The sequence below is a fragment of the Capsicum annuum genome, chromosome 5 (genome assembly GCF_002878395.1).
Source record: "Capsicum annuum cultivar UCD-10X-F1 chromosome 5, UCD10Xv1.1, whole genome shotgun sequence".
NCBI lineage: Eukaryota > Viridiplantae > Streptophyta > Magnoliopsida > Solanales > Solanaceae > Capsicum > Capsicum annuum.
In genome coordinates, this window is record NC_061115.1 from 87510442 (window position 1) to 87529303 (window position 18862).

At 30.3% G+C, this 18862-nt stretch overlaps 1 protein-coding gene across 2 annotated transcripts; it reads left to right on the forward strand.

Moving 5' to 3' along the window:
* The first annotated feature begins 5983 nt into the window (after positions 1 to 5983).
* LOC107854452 (septum-promoting GTP-binding protein 1-like) lies at positions 5984 to 8304 on the forward strand. 2 transcript variants are annotated; one of them, XM_047413079.1, is made up of 6 exons: positions 5984 to 6355; positions 6671 to 6791; positions 6927 to 6993; positions 7089 to 7128; positions 7212 to 7295; positions 7838 to 8304. In XM_047413079.1, exons 1-6 carry the CDS (start codon positions 6188 to 6190, stop codon positions 8000 to 8002), a joined length of 645 nt encoding a protein of 214 aa, XP_047269035.1. In that variant the 5' UTR covers positions 5984 to 6187; the 3' UTR covers positions 8003 to 8304. The 2 variants fall into 2 exon arrangements, with proteins under 2 accessions (XP_047269035.1, XP_016554949.1); XM_016699463.2 differs by having other exon boundaries at positions 5989 to 6355; positions 6906 to 6993.
* The last annotated feature ends 10558 nt before the right edge of the window (positions 8305 to 18862 follow it).

The window sequence follows — 18862 nt, forward strand, 5'->3', positions numbered from 1 at the left end:
TCCCGCAAGTCTCGGTACATCTTGGTGGCACAAGGATGAATAGAATATCATGCCTTGTGCACTTCAGCCATAATTCTCTATCTCAGATCATCAACATTCGGGACACACAATTTACCCAGCAATCTCAACACACCATCTCCTCCTAGGGACAAAACCTCTACTTTTTGGTCCTTGACTGACTCCTTCAGTCTGACCAAACTAGCATCTAAGTATTGCTTTTTCTTTACTTCCGAAACCAAGGAGGATTCAAAACTACTCTGAACCCCTATACTACCTTTAGTAGAGTCAAACAACCTAACCCTCAACATAGCCAAACGATGTACATCACGAGCGAAGTATTTCTTACCTTCTACCACATGTGAAACATTACCTATGGTCACTCTACTTAGGGCATCTGCCATAATATTGGCCTTGCCCGGATGGTACAACACACTCATATCATAGTCCTTTAACAATTCTAACCATCGTCTCTGCCTAAGATTCAATTCTCTCTGGGTAAACACATACTGCAGACTCTTATGATCAGTGAAAATATCAACATAGACACCATACAAATAGTGTCTCCAGATTTTCAAAGCAAACATAATAGCAGCTAACTCAAGGTCATGGGTGGGGTAATTTTTCTCATGGGATTTAACTGTCTAGAAGCATAAGCTATCACCTTACCCTTCTGCATCAATATGCAACCCAACCCAACTCTCAAAGCATTACAGTACACCATAAAACCATCAACACCATCAGGCAAAGTCAAAATAGGGGCTGAAGTGAGTCGAGTCTTCAATTCCTGAAAACTCTTCTCACAAGATTTGGACCACAAGAACTTTACTTTCTTTTGGATCAAACGAGTCATAGGAGACTCTAAAGAGGAGAAACCCTCAACAAAACGGCGGTAATAGCCAGATAAACCCAAGAAACTTTGGATATCAGTCGGAGAAATAGGTCTAGGACAATTTCTAACAGCTTCGGTCTTTTGGGGATCAACTCTAATACCCTCGGAAGAAATGATATGACCTAGAAAAGCAACTGACCTTAGCCAAAACTCACACTTCCTGAACTTGGCAAACAACTTATGATCTCTAAGGGTTTGCAAGACAGTTCGGAGATGATTAGAATATTCATCCTCACTACGGGAGTACACTAGTATATTATCGATGAACACTATGAAAAACATATCCAGATATGGTCTGAACACTGGATTCATGAGGTCCATGAAAGCTGCTAGGGCATTAGTTAACCCGAAAGACATAACAAGAAACTCAAAATGGCCATAACGAGTTTGGAAAGTGGTTATTGGGATGTCACACTCCCTAACTTTGAGTTGACGATAGCCGGAAGGAAGGTCTATCTCTGAGAAATAACTTACACCTTGCAATTGGTCAAACAAATAATCTATTCTCAGAGAATCAATAGCAGAGAGAGACATTTTAAGTATGATAGACTTCTGAAAGAAAGAATCACACTTTTTCCTAAAACTTCTTGTAGCCTCTTGCTCATAGATGTGGCACGCTACACACTGATAATCAAGACTCTACTTAACATGGCTTCTCAGACTCCCTAGGACACCTTAAAACCTTAGGCTCTGATACCAAGTTTGTAATGCCCCAGAAAATGGGTCCCGGAGCATCACACGGTGCTTGAGGCTACGAGTAGCCCCAAGCTAACCCTTTGAGCCATTTTCATTCATTTCAATATAAATCAACGAGTTTTCCATAAATAACCCTCAAATATCAACAGAGTAATCATCATCCAAGAATAAAAGAATTTCAGAAAGATAACAAAATATGACTTATTAGTCAACTCCCAACATCTATACTAGTCTGACAAGCCTCTAAGAAAATTAATAAAACCAGCGAGCCATTGGGACATGCCCCAACTGACTCAAACTCAGTTATCAAATGTAAACAATTTCATGAAACTAACATTAGACATCACGTCCTCACAACATGAGAACTCACCACGATAGAGGATGTAGAACAGCGTGCCTGAAGAATCACTGTCGAACCTAGAACTGAGCACCTTAACCTATATTCCGAGAAAATACAGCCCACATCCAAAGATGTGGGCCAGTACTATGGAAAGGAACCGAGTATACGGGGGTGTATGCTGTTTTATAAAAATCATCATCATAAATATTTATAAGAAATATGTAGTATGTATGAAAGAGTCACATAGCCCGAAGAAAATCATCATAATCATGAGAGGATGAAATAAGTATAATAACACATGTGAGTCATCATATAATTTGTCAATCACTTTCAGTTCATCAAGAATATCAGTTCCCATAATGTAAATATCATTTAAAACTTTTGAAAGAATAACTTTCACAATTCCACTTTCAAATCACTTCACCGTTCACCATAGACATAAGGAAACACACACACACTGGGAGATCCTATAATCGACATAAACTATGTGAGCTACATGAAGTCTAATGTATAACCTATGTTGGGGAGGGCCGTCCTATCCTTGCCATCGGAGTAGGACTATCGATATCAAATCCACACAAACTAGTAATCACTATATAAATAAGCCTCAGGCTCACTCCTACGGGGGCACGTAGTTCTAGGGAAGTAAGATCGCTTTATACGTCCCACTCGGTGCCAAAGATTTCTCCCAGACTTAGCTAAGATACTTTTAAAGGCAATCCACAACAAAATAATTTCAGTAATATATAAATATACATTAGGAGCCATTATGCTTTCCATCTATCAAAATCAACCACGTTGTGGATTTCTTTCACACTCGAGTTCAAAACAACTCCATTAAGACCAAAATGTCAAATCATTCAAAATATCTCAAATATTCAACATCAATGTGCTTATAACACACACTTTCTAAAAAAACACAATTTCCAATAGGGATTCACGACCCAACTATCAAAATCATGATAAATATTGTTCAAGATTCATGCTTTATATCTCCACTCATGTAAATTCATCTTCGAAATGTAAATTCATCTTTCAAAATCATAAACATCAAGAATTAATAATAAACATCATAAGATATGGGTTCATGCTTTAAATTCGTAAAAATCAAATAAAAATTATGCCTTTGTAAAGAAAATTACTTTTGGGAACAAGAACGAAAGAGAGTTCTTATTGAAAAACCCCACATACCTTGAATGATGAACTTTAGATAGATACTCATTTTTGAGATGTTAATCATGCCTTTAAATGATGGTTCTTGGAGTTCTTTAACTAGGAACTTGGAATCTTGAATAAATTTGCAGAATTAATGGTGAACTTTGGAGGTTCTTGAAGTTCTTGAACTAGGAACTTGGAATCTTGAATAAATTTGTAGAATTAATGGTGAACTTTGGAGGTTCTTGAAGTTTGATGTAGGAGCTTAGGGTTTTCTTTTTGAGGGAATTTGATGAAATATAACATATAATGTTTCTAATAGGCTTTAATATAGGGTTTGGATGGATTTTGGGTGAGGAGGAATGACCAAAATTCCCTTAAAAATCAAAAAAATTCTCGAATCTGTCCTTTGGTGGACTGTTTTGATAGTCTGAAGTAGATCAAGGATAACATTTTACTCCGACATCTAAATTGGATGAAACTAATTTCATTAGAAAGAGGACTCTCATATATTTCCATTGACATATAGTATCCCACCCAGATCATTGTGTATGAGGAGTTATGATCATTTGAAGTTGACCCAAAAATTTACTTTTGATAGTCTGAAGTAGATCGGTCATAACTTTTTGGTCCGATAGACAAATTGGATGAAACTAATTTCATTGGAAAGTGGACTCGCAGAGCTTTACGTTGATATATAGTAGATCACCCATATCATTATGTACAAAGAGTTATGATCATTTAAAGTCGGAGCAAAAATCCGCCAGGCCTCAGTATTTTTCCTGCACGTTTTACTGTTCACTACTATTCATGGTTCAATCGGAATGTTCATAACTCATCGCTCAGGTATCTATTTTGGATGATCCACATGTCGTTGGGAAGATTATTTGATACTCTACACAATGGTGGGTCATAATCTAAGATATCCCACACGGAAAATTTATAATTCATTCTAGAAGATAGAACCCAACACGTTTACGTACAAAATTTCAATAAAAAATTTCCTGGGGTATTACAAAACAACACTGAGAAGGATTACCCGATCTGATATAATATCAAAAATGGTCCTTTTGATAATTATTCTTCATGGTTAGAAAAGAAAAAACCAAAAAATAGTTTTCTAAACAATTTCTGGCATACAAGGTTACCTTTTAAAATATCCTACTTAACTTGGAGAATGTTTAAAAAGAAATTTTCTTTCAGTAACATAATGACTAGAATGAATATCAACTCACAAAATGGTTGTTTTTATTGTAAGGATGCACAAAGTGATACAATGTATCATGTTTCTGAAGAAGGAAAAGAAGAAGCACAAATGTGGAGCACCATAGGAAATCCTTTAGGCATTCAACATATTAATCAACGTATGACCCAATTTTTTAAGAAGTGGTGGGGCATAAAGGCAGCCAATGAAATTCACAAAATGATTCTAAAGATCACCCCCACAATTTATGTTGGTAGATTTGTAAGCAATAGTGTGTCTGCCAATATGGATGGCAAAGATACTTCCATAAGAATAAGATGTGTTATCAAGCAATTGTAAATATTGAAGCCGTTTTCATAAGAACTCTTCCTAGCTTCCATAGGAATAACAACTTGACATATTTTTGTCTTGAAGTTGAATGCCTCAGGCTCATTTAGAGGATTAGACAAGTCATATGACAAATGCCATATGTAGGGACTTTAAAAATTAACTCAGATGACAACTACATTCGTGAAAGTGAGAGACCTAGAATTGGAGGAATAATTAAGAATAACAGAGACCTAATCATGGCATTTTCTATTCCCATATATTCCAGTAGTAGAAACATGGCTGAGGCCATGGCGGCCAAGTTGGCATAAAGTGGTGCTATCAATTCTGGCATACCAATTTTACTCTAGAACTCGACTCTATGGACTTAGTTAACATGATCAACAGAGTTAGTTAACATGATCAACAACAATAGAGTAACTAAAATGAACCTCAAATCGATGATAGATTCTATCAACAACATCAAAAATAAAGTTCAGATGCAAGTTCAACAATGTTATATAGAAAGAAATGAAGTAGCAAACTTCTTAGCAAAACTGACCTCCAAATCAAACCAAACCCTTATCACTCACTGTTATAATATTCTTTCGACACAAGATAAAGGAGATTTGTTGCATGATAAATGGAAACAGCCAAGCATTAGGTATAAATATGACAGAGCTAATTTCTTTGTAAGTTAGTTCCATTTTTGTTTCATCCCCCAGAAGGCACTAACAATTGATTTTGTAAGACTTGTAGTCTTTTATGGGTGTTGGTTTCACCTAGGCTTAGTGTTGTATTGAGGTCTGGTCTAGCCCCCCTCTGCTCGTTTTTTGCTAATACAACACAATGTGACTCTCTAGGTTAATTTAAAAAATAGGAAATTAGTTACAAGGAGTAAGTATTCCCCTGTTTCATATTAATTGAGTTTTTTTAAAAAGAAATATTTGTGTCAATTTGATTGACCAAGTTCTAAAATCAAGTGTATTTTATACATATGTTTTCCATTTTACCCTTGATAGACATACTAAATATAACAATAATTTTTAAAATTATTGAATGGTGAATGAATAATCTCAATTCTCAAAATTAAAATTAAATGATTATTACTAGTTTCAATTATAAGTACTCAATGTTTTAAAAGTGATGCATGCGATGGTGTAATATGTATCAAATTGCAATAGTTAATCATTGTATTGATTATTGTACTTTAAAATGCATACAAGGGCATATATATAATATGCATCTTTATTTATTGATTTCTTAATTGGTGCACCAAATTCATACAGACCAACTAATACGAAAAGGAGATAGCAGTAGTTAAACTTCAAACAGAGAGAAAACCAACATTGAGAGGTCCAGTCATTCCCAAAAATTTCTCACGAAGTGAACACTAACATTGAGAGATTCACTCATTCCCAAGAATTACCCACGTATTATACACCAACTTATTTGAATATAAAAGCAAACCAAAAAGTCCTTTTTCTTCTCACAGTCCCTTCGTTAAAACGGTCCAAAAAACGCCGTTAGCTTCCAAGAATTACCACAACAAAAAAAAACTATCCTTCGAATCATCACCACCACCTATCGACATATAATGTCATCTGCACCGGCCACCATCGCCACCTCCAGCATTGATTTTTCTGGTAGTTTAGCCATGCCATGTTGCACCAATAATAATTCCCACAAGGATTCCATGGAGGATTTAGTTGCTTTAAAAATCAGCCTCTTGGGTGATTATCATATTGGAAAGACAAGTTTTTTGGTTAGTAATTACGTCAAAATTTCTTTCCATGTACCATTATCTGCACTACATAGACAGAATTGGGATTTAAATGCAACACATAACAATACAAGACATAAATAAGATAAAACAATTATTCTTCATCTTATATAAACCAGTGAATGCTCTTATATGGACTTTTGGCCCCCGCAATGCATGCCACCCATGCACCTCTTGATTAATATGCATCGTTTAGAACCCTATTTTTTAATTCTAATTTTCTATATACGTGAATTTTTATAATTCGAGTTTAATCAATGGATTTGTCAATTTTGTGTGTTTTGGTTGAACTTGCAGACAAAGTACGTAGGAAAGGAGAAAGGGGAAGAAAGGTTTACAACAACGGGGTTAAACCATATGGACAAAACTCTCTGTGTTAGTGGTGCTAGGATTTCTTATAATATGTGGGAAGTCGAAGGTATATACGACATATACCCAACTCCATTTTATTTTCTTATTTTTTGTGGCATTCTAAAGAAACAATTATGTGAATATGAAATTTTCTAAAATCATTTTACTGACGATATTGAAGGTGACATTTCTCATATTCCAGTTGCTTGTAAAGATTCAGTAGCAATGTTGTTTATGTTTGATCTCACAAGTCGTTGTACATTAAATAGGTATAGATCTCTCTTCTTTCTTTTTTCCTAACATGAATTAGAGGATCATCATTGTGATTATTGTCTATGATTATTTAATCCTTGATCAATAACAGTGTGATTAGCTGGTATCAACAAGCACGAAAATGGAATCAGGTAAAAAGATTGAAATTTTCCATTTCTGTAGACGAAGTATTAAAGAAAATATTAATGTGACATTCTTTTTATTTGGATTTCAGACGGCAATTCCAGTTCTAATAGGAACAAAGTTTGATGATTTTGCCCAGTTACCATTAGATGTGCAATGGGCAATTGCTTTACAGGTATCTTTCTCATTCCTTGTGACACAAATAAATGATCCACCTCAGTTTCAATTTGGTTGTTCTACTTTTCTTTTTAACCCTTTTAAAATATATAGCTTTTTTTTTTTTAACTTTTTAATTCTAACTTTTCACGTGACTTGTTTAAAAACTATAAATTTAAATGACATTTTGATATACTCTATATATCTGTAGTTTAAAACCACAAGATTCAAAAGTTTCCTTAATTTCTTAATTCTGTATCAAGTCAAAACATGACAATCTGATTGAAATAGATGATGTATTAAACAGAGATGAAGTCCAATATTTTGCTTAAGAAAACAGGGATCATTTGGTGACGAAAATTGGAACTCAGATATGTATTCAAGTTATATGCATTCACAATATAAAGATTTTTCGCATTAGTGGTGTATAGTAGTTTAACCAATGATAGCTGGTCAGTTACAATTTTTATCACGCTACTGATTATCTAATTAGGCACAATAGAAATTTATTTGTAATTGTCTTAAACATGACTTAATTTTGTTCCAATTTTGTTTGAACAGGCAAGGGCATATGCAAAGGCACTAAATGCAACCTTATTCTTCTCAAGTGCAGCCTACAACATAAATGTGAATAAAATCTTCAACTTCATCACTGCAAAGATCTTCAACTTACCATGGACATTGGAGCGTAACCTCACCATTGGAGAACCCATTATAGACTACTAGATCTTCTTCCATTTTTTCTATTATCAAATTCCTTCATTATCCCTAGAGAGAAAAGAAGAAAAGAAAAACATTATTTTAAACTGTAGATATCAGGATATTCACAAATATCATTGCAAACGAAATGATCCGCATAGACAACCGGTCGCTGGATCATGTTGGTGTTACTATAGCCAGTGAAATTTCGGGTTGTCTTGGATGTCATTCCGTTAAATCGACAAATTTTGTGAACGGAGTACGATTTTTCTTGTTTTTTTTTTCACTGGACAATGACTGCAATTTTTTTAATAGAGTTCTTTGATCAATTATTTGTGTAATTTTACGTAGTTCTTTTGATATTGTCCTCTCAAATGCCTTAATATACTCTTCATGTTCAACTGCGTAGACTAACAACCTTTCCGATTTGAAAGATTTAGAAGTCCAAAAAAAAATACCTTGCAAATCTTAGCATGGCTAAACAATATAGGAAATTGTAAAAAGCAACGTTTTATTGAAGTTTCAATTCTCTAGAATGGTTCAGTAGAATCTTCCCTACAGGCCACACATTATGCATATCAGCCATGTCAACCGCAAATTCGGATAACATCTTATTAGTTATAACTCTTTATCGATATTCGGATATCTTTTGATATCCTCCATATCTTAGTATCTCCATCAATAATTTAGTTATTGTTTGATTCATGATTAAGAAAGATCACAATTCTTTATTAGTTGATTCTTTTTCTTATTGCTTGTTTGCTCATTTGTATAAATACACATTCACATTCACATTAACAAAACAAAACACTTCTCTCCAACAGTAAATTTTTATATGGTAACTAGGGGTGTGCAAAAATTGGATCGATTAATAAATCAAATCGACAAAAATGTTATTGGTTTATTATTATTAGGTTAACGATTTTCTAATGATTTTATAATTTTTTATAGGGTTATTGGGTCGGTATGATTTTTTATTGGGTTATTGGGTAAACCGATGATCCAATAAGAATTATATATATATATATATATATATATATATATATATATATATTATATGTTTTTTTAATTTCTCTTTAATTTCTATAAATCTATTTAATTTTCGAAAAACCTATAACACGATAAAGTTTGACCTTTTAAATTTCCTCTCTAGTAGATTGATCGCGAGAGGTGGTGACAACAACAACTGCATAGTTTGTGGATAGGATGGTAGATTTCTTATTTTGTGGAATTTAGCACTGCAAGACATATGTCATGTTAGCTACTATTATTTTAATTTTTTGTGCATTCTTATAGATGTCATGTTAGTTGCTACTGTTACACAATATTAAAAATCTTTGCGTCAAATTAATATTTGTTTTATGAGCATTTTCTTATGGGTTAAATCGAAAATCGAACCGTTAAGGATCACAAACCAATGAACCAAAAATCAATAAAAATATCTTATAGGTTAGTTATTGGTTTAACATATTTAAAAAATAAAAATTGATAAATCGAACCTATATTACAAAAAACCGAACCGAACAAACCGATGCACACCTTTAAAGGTAACAGAAGCATAAAAGCTTCACAACCTTTTGTTCTTTTTAGGCATTTGTTTTTTCTTGCTGCTAACATCTATACTCCAACTAATACCTCCGTCGAGAAGAGATATATACTAGAGTTAGAATATACATGTTAGAGTTAAAAAATTTACCTACAAAAATATTAAATTAATTATGCGAAGACCATTTAAAAATAGAGAAGCTTTTAGAAAAATTAAAAAATCCTTAATTAGTAATTATTCAGAATATATAAGTCTAAATAAAACAAAAGAAAATCCACAAAAACTAGCCTACTTAATTACATTAATATCTAGTATTGAATCAAAATTAATAACACATTTAAAATCTAGAAGAATGAAACATATACCACCTAATTATGATAAAATTAGATTTAGATATCCACCGAGATATTATAAATATAATTTAAAATGAATAAAATACAACGATATAAAGAATTAAAATAAATTATCTCTGAAAAATGAAAAGAATTAAAAATAAGAATAGAAAGACTACATTATAATATATTTGCCGGAGTTAGTAAAAATTCAATAGATACACAAAAAGATGAAATAACAAAATTAGAATCACAAATAGATAGTTTAAAATATGTATATCAACATAACCTATTCACAATAAAATGAATAAAGAAGAATTTATAATAGATGAAAAAATATATGAAAACTATGAAGGATCAAAAATAAAAATAGTATTTTCTAATCTAGGACGAAGATATAAGAAAATAGGTGAACACTTATATCTAATGTTAGAAAAAGAAGAATTAAAATTAGAAGATAAATTAACAGCAATGGTAAGAATAGAAAAAGAAAATGAAGAGATAGATAGAAAAAAAGAAATAGAAAAAATAAAACAACAAACTACGGAAGAAATACGAAAAATAGAAGAAACCAAAAATAGTAGAATTGCTGAATTAGAAAAAGAATTACAAATGTTAAAAGAACTGTATGAACAAAGACAAAAAGAAAAATAAGAAAAATATAGAGAACAGAAATTACTAAATGAGATAAATCAATTTAAGGAAAAATTAGAAATAAATGATATAGATATAGAAGAGACAGATAGTTATGAGTTCGAAGATAGTGAAACATACACAGAAATACTAACAAATACAAAAAATTTAGAAATCAATGAAGAACAAAAAATTAATGAGGAAAACTTAGAAAATACCCAAACAGAAATAAATACTCTTGATAAAAAAGAAAATGAAAATATAATCCCTAAAACAACAGAAATAAGAAAACCTATATATTATAAGAATAAGTTTAAAAAATATAATGAATATGATAAATGGATACCAAAACAAATAGTGAATAAAAATTATAACTTTTTAGATCTAGACTGTGTAATAGATACAGAAAAAACAATACAATTATGGATAGGATATATGACAAAACAATTATTAGATAATAATATAAATATAACAGATGCACCGGAATATATAGAAAAAACACTAATAGGATCAGTAAAACTATGGTTTGCAAATCTAACCGAAAATAGCAAAAAAGTATTAAGAACTAATAAACCTATAGAAGGAACATCATCGACAACAACTAAACTAACACCTATAGAATTATTAAAAAAATATGAAACAGCTATAAAAGATGAATTTGGTAGTACGAAAACAATCGAAGAAGAACAAAATGAAGAAAAAGATACAAATAGAAATTTAATGTTAAAATTAGCAATATGTAATATGTGTTATATAGATGAATATACTTGCGCATTTAAAGAATATTATTACAAAGGAGCATATAGTATAGAAGAAAGTAAAGAAATAAGAAAATTATATTTTAATAAATTACCCGAGCCATTTAGTTCGAAAATAATAAAAAGTTGGGAAGAAGCAAAAATAGTAGATACGTTAGGGGCAAGAATAAAATATTTACAACAATGGTATAGAAACTTATGTGAAAAATATAGAGAAGAATTAAAAATGGAAAAAACATTAATAAGAAATTTAGCTTGTTGCAAAAATAAAATAGCACCCCAATTTGGATGCGAAGAAAGATATTATAAAAAAAGAAAAAGACATAAGAAATATAAGAAATATAAAAAATCAAAATATAAATATAAGAAACCAAGAAAAAGATATTACGTAAAAAATTATAAACATAAAAGACCATATAGAAAGAAGAAATCTATAAAAGAATGTACTTGTTATAATTGTGGAAAGTTAGGACATTTAGCTAGAGATTGTAAATTACCTAAAAATCCAAAAAATAAACAAATATCAGAAATAAAAATAGATAATACCGAATATATGCAGATAGATTATATAGATTATGAATTAGAAAGTGAAGATAGTATATATGAAATTTCAGAAAACGAAACAGATAATGAAATAGATAGCGAAATAGATGAATCAAATGACTGAAGAAGATATAAAAATAATAACAAAGGAAGAATATTTAAATGATGAAGGAACAGAACAAAAAATAATATTTGACAGTAATATATTTGATGAAATAAAAGGAAAAGAATTAGATTTAAGTGTAGAGAAAATATTTAAAATACCAACAATAAAAAATATTTTTACTAGGAAAAAAGATGAATATTATGTAGTATGCCAAAAAGAACATGTAATAGACTGCAGATATGCAAAAGGAAAAGCTAGTATACCATTAGTAACAAAAAGAATAATTAATAAAGAAATAAATGATATAAAAAGTAAAGGAGATCCAATAAAATATGTACACCTTGGAGGTACAGAAATATTAATAAAAGCATGTTTTAGAGAAGGAATAGATACACCAATAGAATTATATTTAGCAGACGATAGAATTATAAAACCTATAGAAAAAAGCATAATAACTGCCGTAAAAGGAAATCTAATATACCAAAAATTTAAATTTATAATAAGTGCAAATTATTCAGTTGCAGTAACAGATAGGAATATAGATAAATCACTAGTATTATATTGGAAAATATCAGGAATAGAGTTAACCCCAGGAAGTAAAATATTTACAGCAAGATGTAAAAACCTATATGTATTAACAACAAAACATAAAATAACAGGAAAAAATAAGATTAACAAAATACAAATAGAAAGCCCATTCGAACAAATAGTAAAAACAATAGATTATAATGATTATACTTATAGAGACATAGATACAGAAGAAAATTTAGAAATAGTAAATGATAGAATAAGTACAACGAAAAGAATAGCTAATGAAAAGCCAGAATCATCAAGCTCATCAAAAAGAACAAGTTATGAAACAAATTCAATAAGTAATTTAAACCAATATTACATAACGGGAAAAATAAATGAAAAAGAATATTTAATACTTTTGAACACAGGACAAGAAGAAAATCATATAGCAAAGTATCTAGTAAAAAATGAAGAAATAAAAACTGACAATGATATATGCCCAGATCTACCAAGAAGTTTAATAAATAATAAAAATATAGCAGAAAAAGAAATAATATTAGGAGTTAGAAAAATAAAAATAGAATTCGAAGTAAAGGAAGAAATGCAAAAAGCAGATATAATATTAGGAATAAAATGGTTAGAACAAGTAAAACCATATAATATAGAACATACACAATTAACCTTAACATACAACAAAGAAAAGTTATTCCTAAAAAGAACCTTAACATGAAATGAAGATATATGTATTAATGAAGATAGTAGTAGAAGGATATTACAGTAGATATTATACGCCTATGATAGATACAGGAGCAGAAGCTAATTTATGTAGATATAATTGCTTACCAGAAAGCAAATGGGATAAACTAAAAGCACCAATAATAGTTAAAGGATTTAATAATGAAGGAAGCTTAATTACTTATAAAGCTAGGAATGTAAAAATACAAGTATGGGATAAGATATTAACAATAGAAGAAATTTATAATTATGAATTAACATCAAAAGATATACTTTTAGGAATGCCATTTTTAGATAAATTATACCCACATATAATAATCAAAACAGACTGGTGGTTTACAACACCATGCAAACAAAAAGTAAGAGCAAAAAGAGTTAATAATAAAATAAGAAAGAAAACTGATTGGATAAAAGGAAGTGAAAAAATTACACAAAAGTTAGAAAATATAAACAATACTGAAGATACAGTAGAACTAGTAGTATTTTCGATAAATAAAACAGAAATAACTATATTTTCAATAAACAAAATAGAAATAATTCAGAAAAAATTAGAACAATTATATAGTGAAGATCCATTACAAGGATGGGAAAAACACAAAACTACTATAAAAATTGAATTAATAGATAAGAATAGCATAATCACACAAAAACCATTAACATATAATTTTGATGATTTAAAAGAATTTAAAATGCACATAGATGAATTATTAGAAAAACAATATATACAAAAAAGTAATAGTAAACATAACAGTCCAGCATTTATAGTAAATAAACATAGTGAACAAAAAAGAGGGAAAAGTAGGATGGTTATTGACTATAGAAATTTAAATGCAAAAACTATAACATATAATTATCCGATACCAAATAAGATATTAAAAATAAGACAAATCCAAGGATATAATTATTTTAGCAAATTTGACTGTAAATCAGGATTTTACCACCTAAAGCTAGAAGAAGAATCTAAAGAATTAACCGCATTTACGGTACCACAAGGATTTTATGAATGGAATGTGTTACCATTTTGATATAAAAATGCACCAGGTAGATATCAACATTTTAAACAATTATCTAATTGTATAGTATACATAGATGATATATTATTATACACCAAAACTAAAGAAGAACATTTAAAATTATTAGAACAATTCACAGATATAATAGAAAAATCAGGAATAAGTTTAAGCAAAAAGAAAGCCGAAATTATGAAAAACCAGATAGAATTTTTAGGAATACAAATAGATAAAAGTGGAGTAAAAATGCACCAACATATAGTACAAAAAATAATAAATTCGAAAGAAGAATTAGATACAAAAAAGAAATTACAATCATTTTTAGGATTAGTAAACCAAGTAAGAGAATATATTCCAAAATTAGCAGAAACCTTAAAACCACTGCAGAAAAAATTAAAAAAGGATATAGAATATAATTATGATGAAAAAGATAAAAAACAAGTTCAAAAAATAAAATTACTTTGTAGAAGATTACCAAAATTGCAATTTCCAGATGAAAATAAAAAATTTATATATATAGTAGAAGCAGATGCAAGTGAATACAGTTACGGAGGAGTACTTAAATATCGATATGAAGCAGAAAAAATAGAACACCATTGTAGATACTACTCAGGTACGTTCAACGAGACAGAAATAAAATGGGAAATAAATAGGAAAGAATTATGTTCATTATATAAGTGTTTATTAGCATTTGAGCCATATATTGTATATAACAAATTTATTGTACGAACAGATAATACACAGGTACGCTGGTGGTTAACAAAGAAAATACAAAATTCAGTTACAACAAAAGAGATCCGAAGACTAGTTTTAAATATATTAAATTTCACATTTACAATTAAAGTGATCAGTACTAACAAAAATGTTATTGCAGATTACATATCAAGACAAAGCTACACAGACTGAACTAGTAGAGGAAGATACTCTAGAAAAAATACTTAATACCCTAACTACGCTTTCAATGAAAGTGGACAGTATGGGTAATGAGATAGAAAAGCTAAAGACTAATGAAGATAAACTGAAGTCTATAGCTACAAATCAGCTAACTCAGCAGTGTGCAGAGCTATGTCGATCGGAAGACATTAAAAATCCAGAGCTAGAAGGAGACGTTGGGACACTCCATAAAACCCATAACATTTATCAATCTACTTCTGCGGGTACAAGCAAAGGAGTTAATAAACCAAGATACCAGAATGTAAATATGAACAAAATATTTGAAAAACCATTTACCCCAAAAACACAAAAAGACCATTTATTCATACCCCCACAAGTTAACACATACCGAGATAGCCTAAACCAAGACAAAAAAGTATACAACTACACCGCCCAGAAATACATAGAAAATATATACAGAGTACAAACCTTTCTAAACCATAACCCCATAGCTACAGACATCAAAGAACCAAATACCAATTATATAACCCAAAAACTACAAGGATACAATAAATTAATCGCACTACCCAAAACTAACCCAAGCCTAGTTAAAACCTGTTTTGACTATGGGCTACTAAATACCATATATACCCAAGACGGAGAAGAGCTAACAGCTATGGAGGAATTATACAAGATATTCACTACCTACAAAAGAATAACAAAAGGAAATTTATTTTATATAAAGTGTTATACTGCACCAGCAGAGATATTATATGATGAAATAAAACCAGTTATACAAGTTGTAAAGATAGGACTAACAAGAGATATGATTATACCAGAAGATATTACGCAACAACCGGAGATACCTAGAATCGAGATACCAGATTTTTATGCAAATAAAAGACTTATTGGACTAGCTACGATCATTCAAGAACTAGCAAATAACTATGCTAACGGAAACCCAATATGGAGCTACTATTCAAGAGATCATCAAATGATATATTCAAATTCAAAAGAGCTACGACAAGCAGATATGGAAGACGTAAGACAATGGATAATGACGCTACTTAACCCAGAAAAACAATCTACCGCAAGAGCAATAAAAAAGGGATTTATTTCAGAAGGACTGCTAACAAGATACTGTAAAATAATTGGACATAAATATCCAGACCACCAATGTTCGAGGTGCAATGGAGAAGATAATATTATTCCAGAGGTACATCTAGAATAAAGAAAATAAAATGCCAGCTGGAAAGATAAGATAAAAGAACAATAATGGAGCAGATACAGAGCAATAATGGAGCAGATACAGAGCAATAATGGAGCAGATACAGAGCAATAATGGAGCAGATACGACAACAAATCAACGGAAGATATTTGGACCTATTTTCTTACGACAAGATAATGTAAAGCAATTATTTACTTTCTTACACATTTAGGACTTTTCCTTAGGGTAGAGTAGGTTAGGCCATTATGGCCACTTTTGTTGACTTTTGTTTCTTAGTTTTAAGAATTAAAAACACGTGAATGTAAAAACTTGTAAATTCTCATTCTATATATATCAAAGGCTGAAGGCATTGCAAAAGCAAGCCTTCATGCGTTGAAGCACTTTGCTCTCTCCAATCTACAAAAAATATTTTACTCAGTTAATTAGATAAACATATTTCAATGGAAAAAGCTATGGAGCAATAAAACTCAGAAATATCAAAGCTACCCGAACAGGTATATCTATTTATGATTATGAATAGCTAATTTCATAATTCCCAACAATCATGGTATGATAAAATAAATTCATATTAGTTACTTTATAGTAGAATTATTCGAAGAATAATATGTTAAGAAGTTTATTAACAAAGAGGAAACGGAGAAATGTCCCTAAGGACTATGCCATCCTAAAGGTGAAACCAATGAGGCAAGAAGCCGTGGTGGGGAGTAACCAGAGTAGAGGCGCTGTTTAAGGGAAAAAGTATCCAGAATACCATGTTAATAGTGACGGAAGAACATATTATTTAAGAATAATCTAGTATATAGTAAGCTAAGATGACTATATTTTATGTACATGGTTGAAGGGAATATTTTGAAAAAAGCAATTTTATGAAAATGAATGATAATATATCTGATGTGATGGTAGATAAATTCAAAATACTTATTTTGTATGCACTTAGAAATATAAAAGTAGCAGATATAAGAAAAATCATATTAGAAAAAGCTTTTGGTAAATATTACATGACTAGAATAAATTATATACCATATCTACCTAACTACTCTTACAAATATTTACGATGATAAGTTACATAAAATTTTTAGAAAAAGATAAAAAAAATATGCAGTTACTAGAAAAACAGATACAAATAAATATAGATAAATACATGAAAAATAAAGATATAAAGTTTCTTAATAAAAATATGCAAAAACTACTAAGGCTAAAACAAACAACTACAAAACACTATAATAAAACCAATTTTAAAAGATAGATTATCTAGATTATCTTAAAGTTTTAATCTTATATATACTCAAAGATATAGAAATAATAGATATTAAGAAAATAATATTAAAAGAAGTAATAAACTATGAAATTGAAACTACAAATTGTCTAGAACAGTTATACGAAGAAATTTACCCAGAAGGATATTATACAGATTAAAAAAATGCTAGAATATATTAGGAAAACTAGAGAAAATCAAGAAAATCTAAATAATGAAATTAATTATAGAAACCGAATTAGAAAAATAATGGAAAACCTAAAAGAAAAATTAATATGGATAGAAAAAACTTTAGAAAATTTAGATAAAAGTACATGTGATAGTCTATATAGTTTAAAAAACTCACTACGAGAAGAACAAAACAAGATAATAAATAACATTGAAAATCTAGAATTAGATACACATTATAGCACAGATAGGATAAATTATTATACAGAAATTTGTAACTCTGCAATTACTACAGGATAAAATAATTAATGAACATATCTTACGAAAAAAGTAAATTATTAAAAGATATTGAAACAAAATTTAAAAAATATCCACGCACTAATAAAAATAGATTCACTAGAAACCTACTAAATCTATTATACCTATTAAATCACATTAAGGGATTCATCCCTTTTCAGTTATCTTTCTTCAAATAATAACATGCCATATAAAGAATCAAAGGTGGCATTTTCTTGACGCACCTCAAGTTCTCTGGTAAATGGATGATATAAAGGGCCCAGACTCGCAAGTACAAATTCTACAGATCATTATTATCAATTGAAATTTGCAAATCAACCAACCTATTTGCAATCCCTTTTGCCTTTTGTGCATAAGTCTCAATGCTTGCATTGTCACGATTAAAAGTATGTATCTATGCTTTGAGATCATGAATTTATGGTTAGGATCCATTTCATAGGCTACAACTAATTTGTTCCCTGCTGCATAAACAGTTCAGCACCAAATAATTGTGCCAGCGCACTCTTGGATACTAATGCGACAATCTAACTTAAAACAAGTTGGTCTTCACGGGCCCATGCTTTATAGGTTAGATTCAATTGATTATCTTCTATAATTGTACCTGAAATAAATTTATTACCAACAATATGATATTTGAGACCACACCCACAAAGTATTGAAAGAAACTGTGTCTTCCATAGAAACAAGTTTGACGATGTAAGCTTAATGGGTAGTTGATGAGAAAGGATAGGAGTTGGGGATTAAGTTTTCATTGGAGTGGTCAAAGAAACAACTGGAGTGCTTCACATGCTTGAAGAAGTAGTGACACCTCCCATTGCTGCATTCTTAAGGGGCGTTTTTCTCTTCAGAAAAAATAGGTGGATTGTTTACATCACTAAGGCTCTAATACT

Excerpts from the sequence above, each read along its gene's own strand:
- LOC107854452 (XM_016699463.2), top strand. The coding sequence starts at position 6,188 with ATGTCATCTGCACCGGCCACCATCGCCACCTCCAGCATTGATTTTTCT. Across the intron at positions 6,792-6,905 it reads TAATATGTGGGAAGTCGAAG|GTGACATTTCTCATATTCCA; the intron begins GTATATACGACA and ends ACGATATTGAAG. Across the intron at positions 7,296-7,837 it reads AATGGGCAATTGCTTTACAG|GCAAGGGCATATGCAAAGGC; the intron begins GTATCTTTCTCA and ends TTGTTTGAACAG.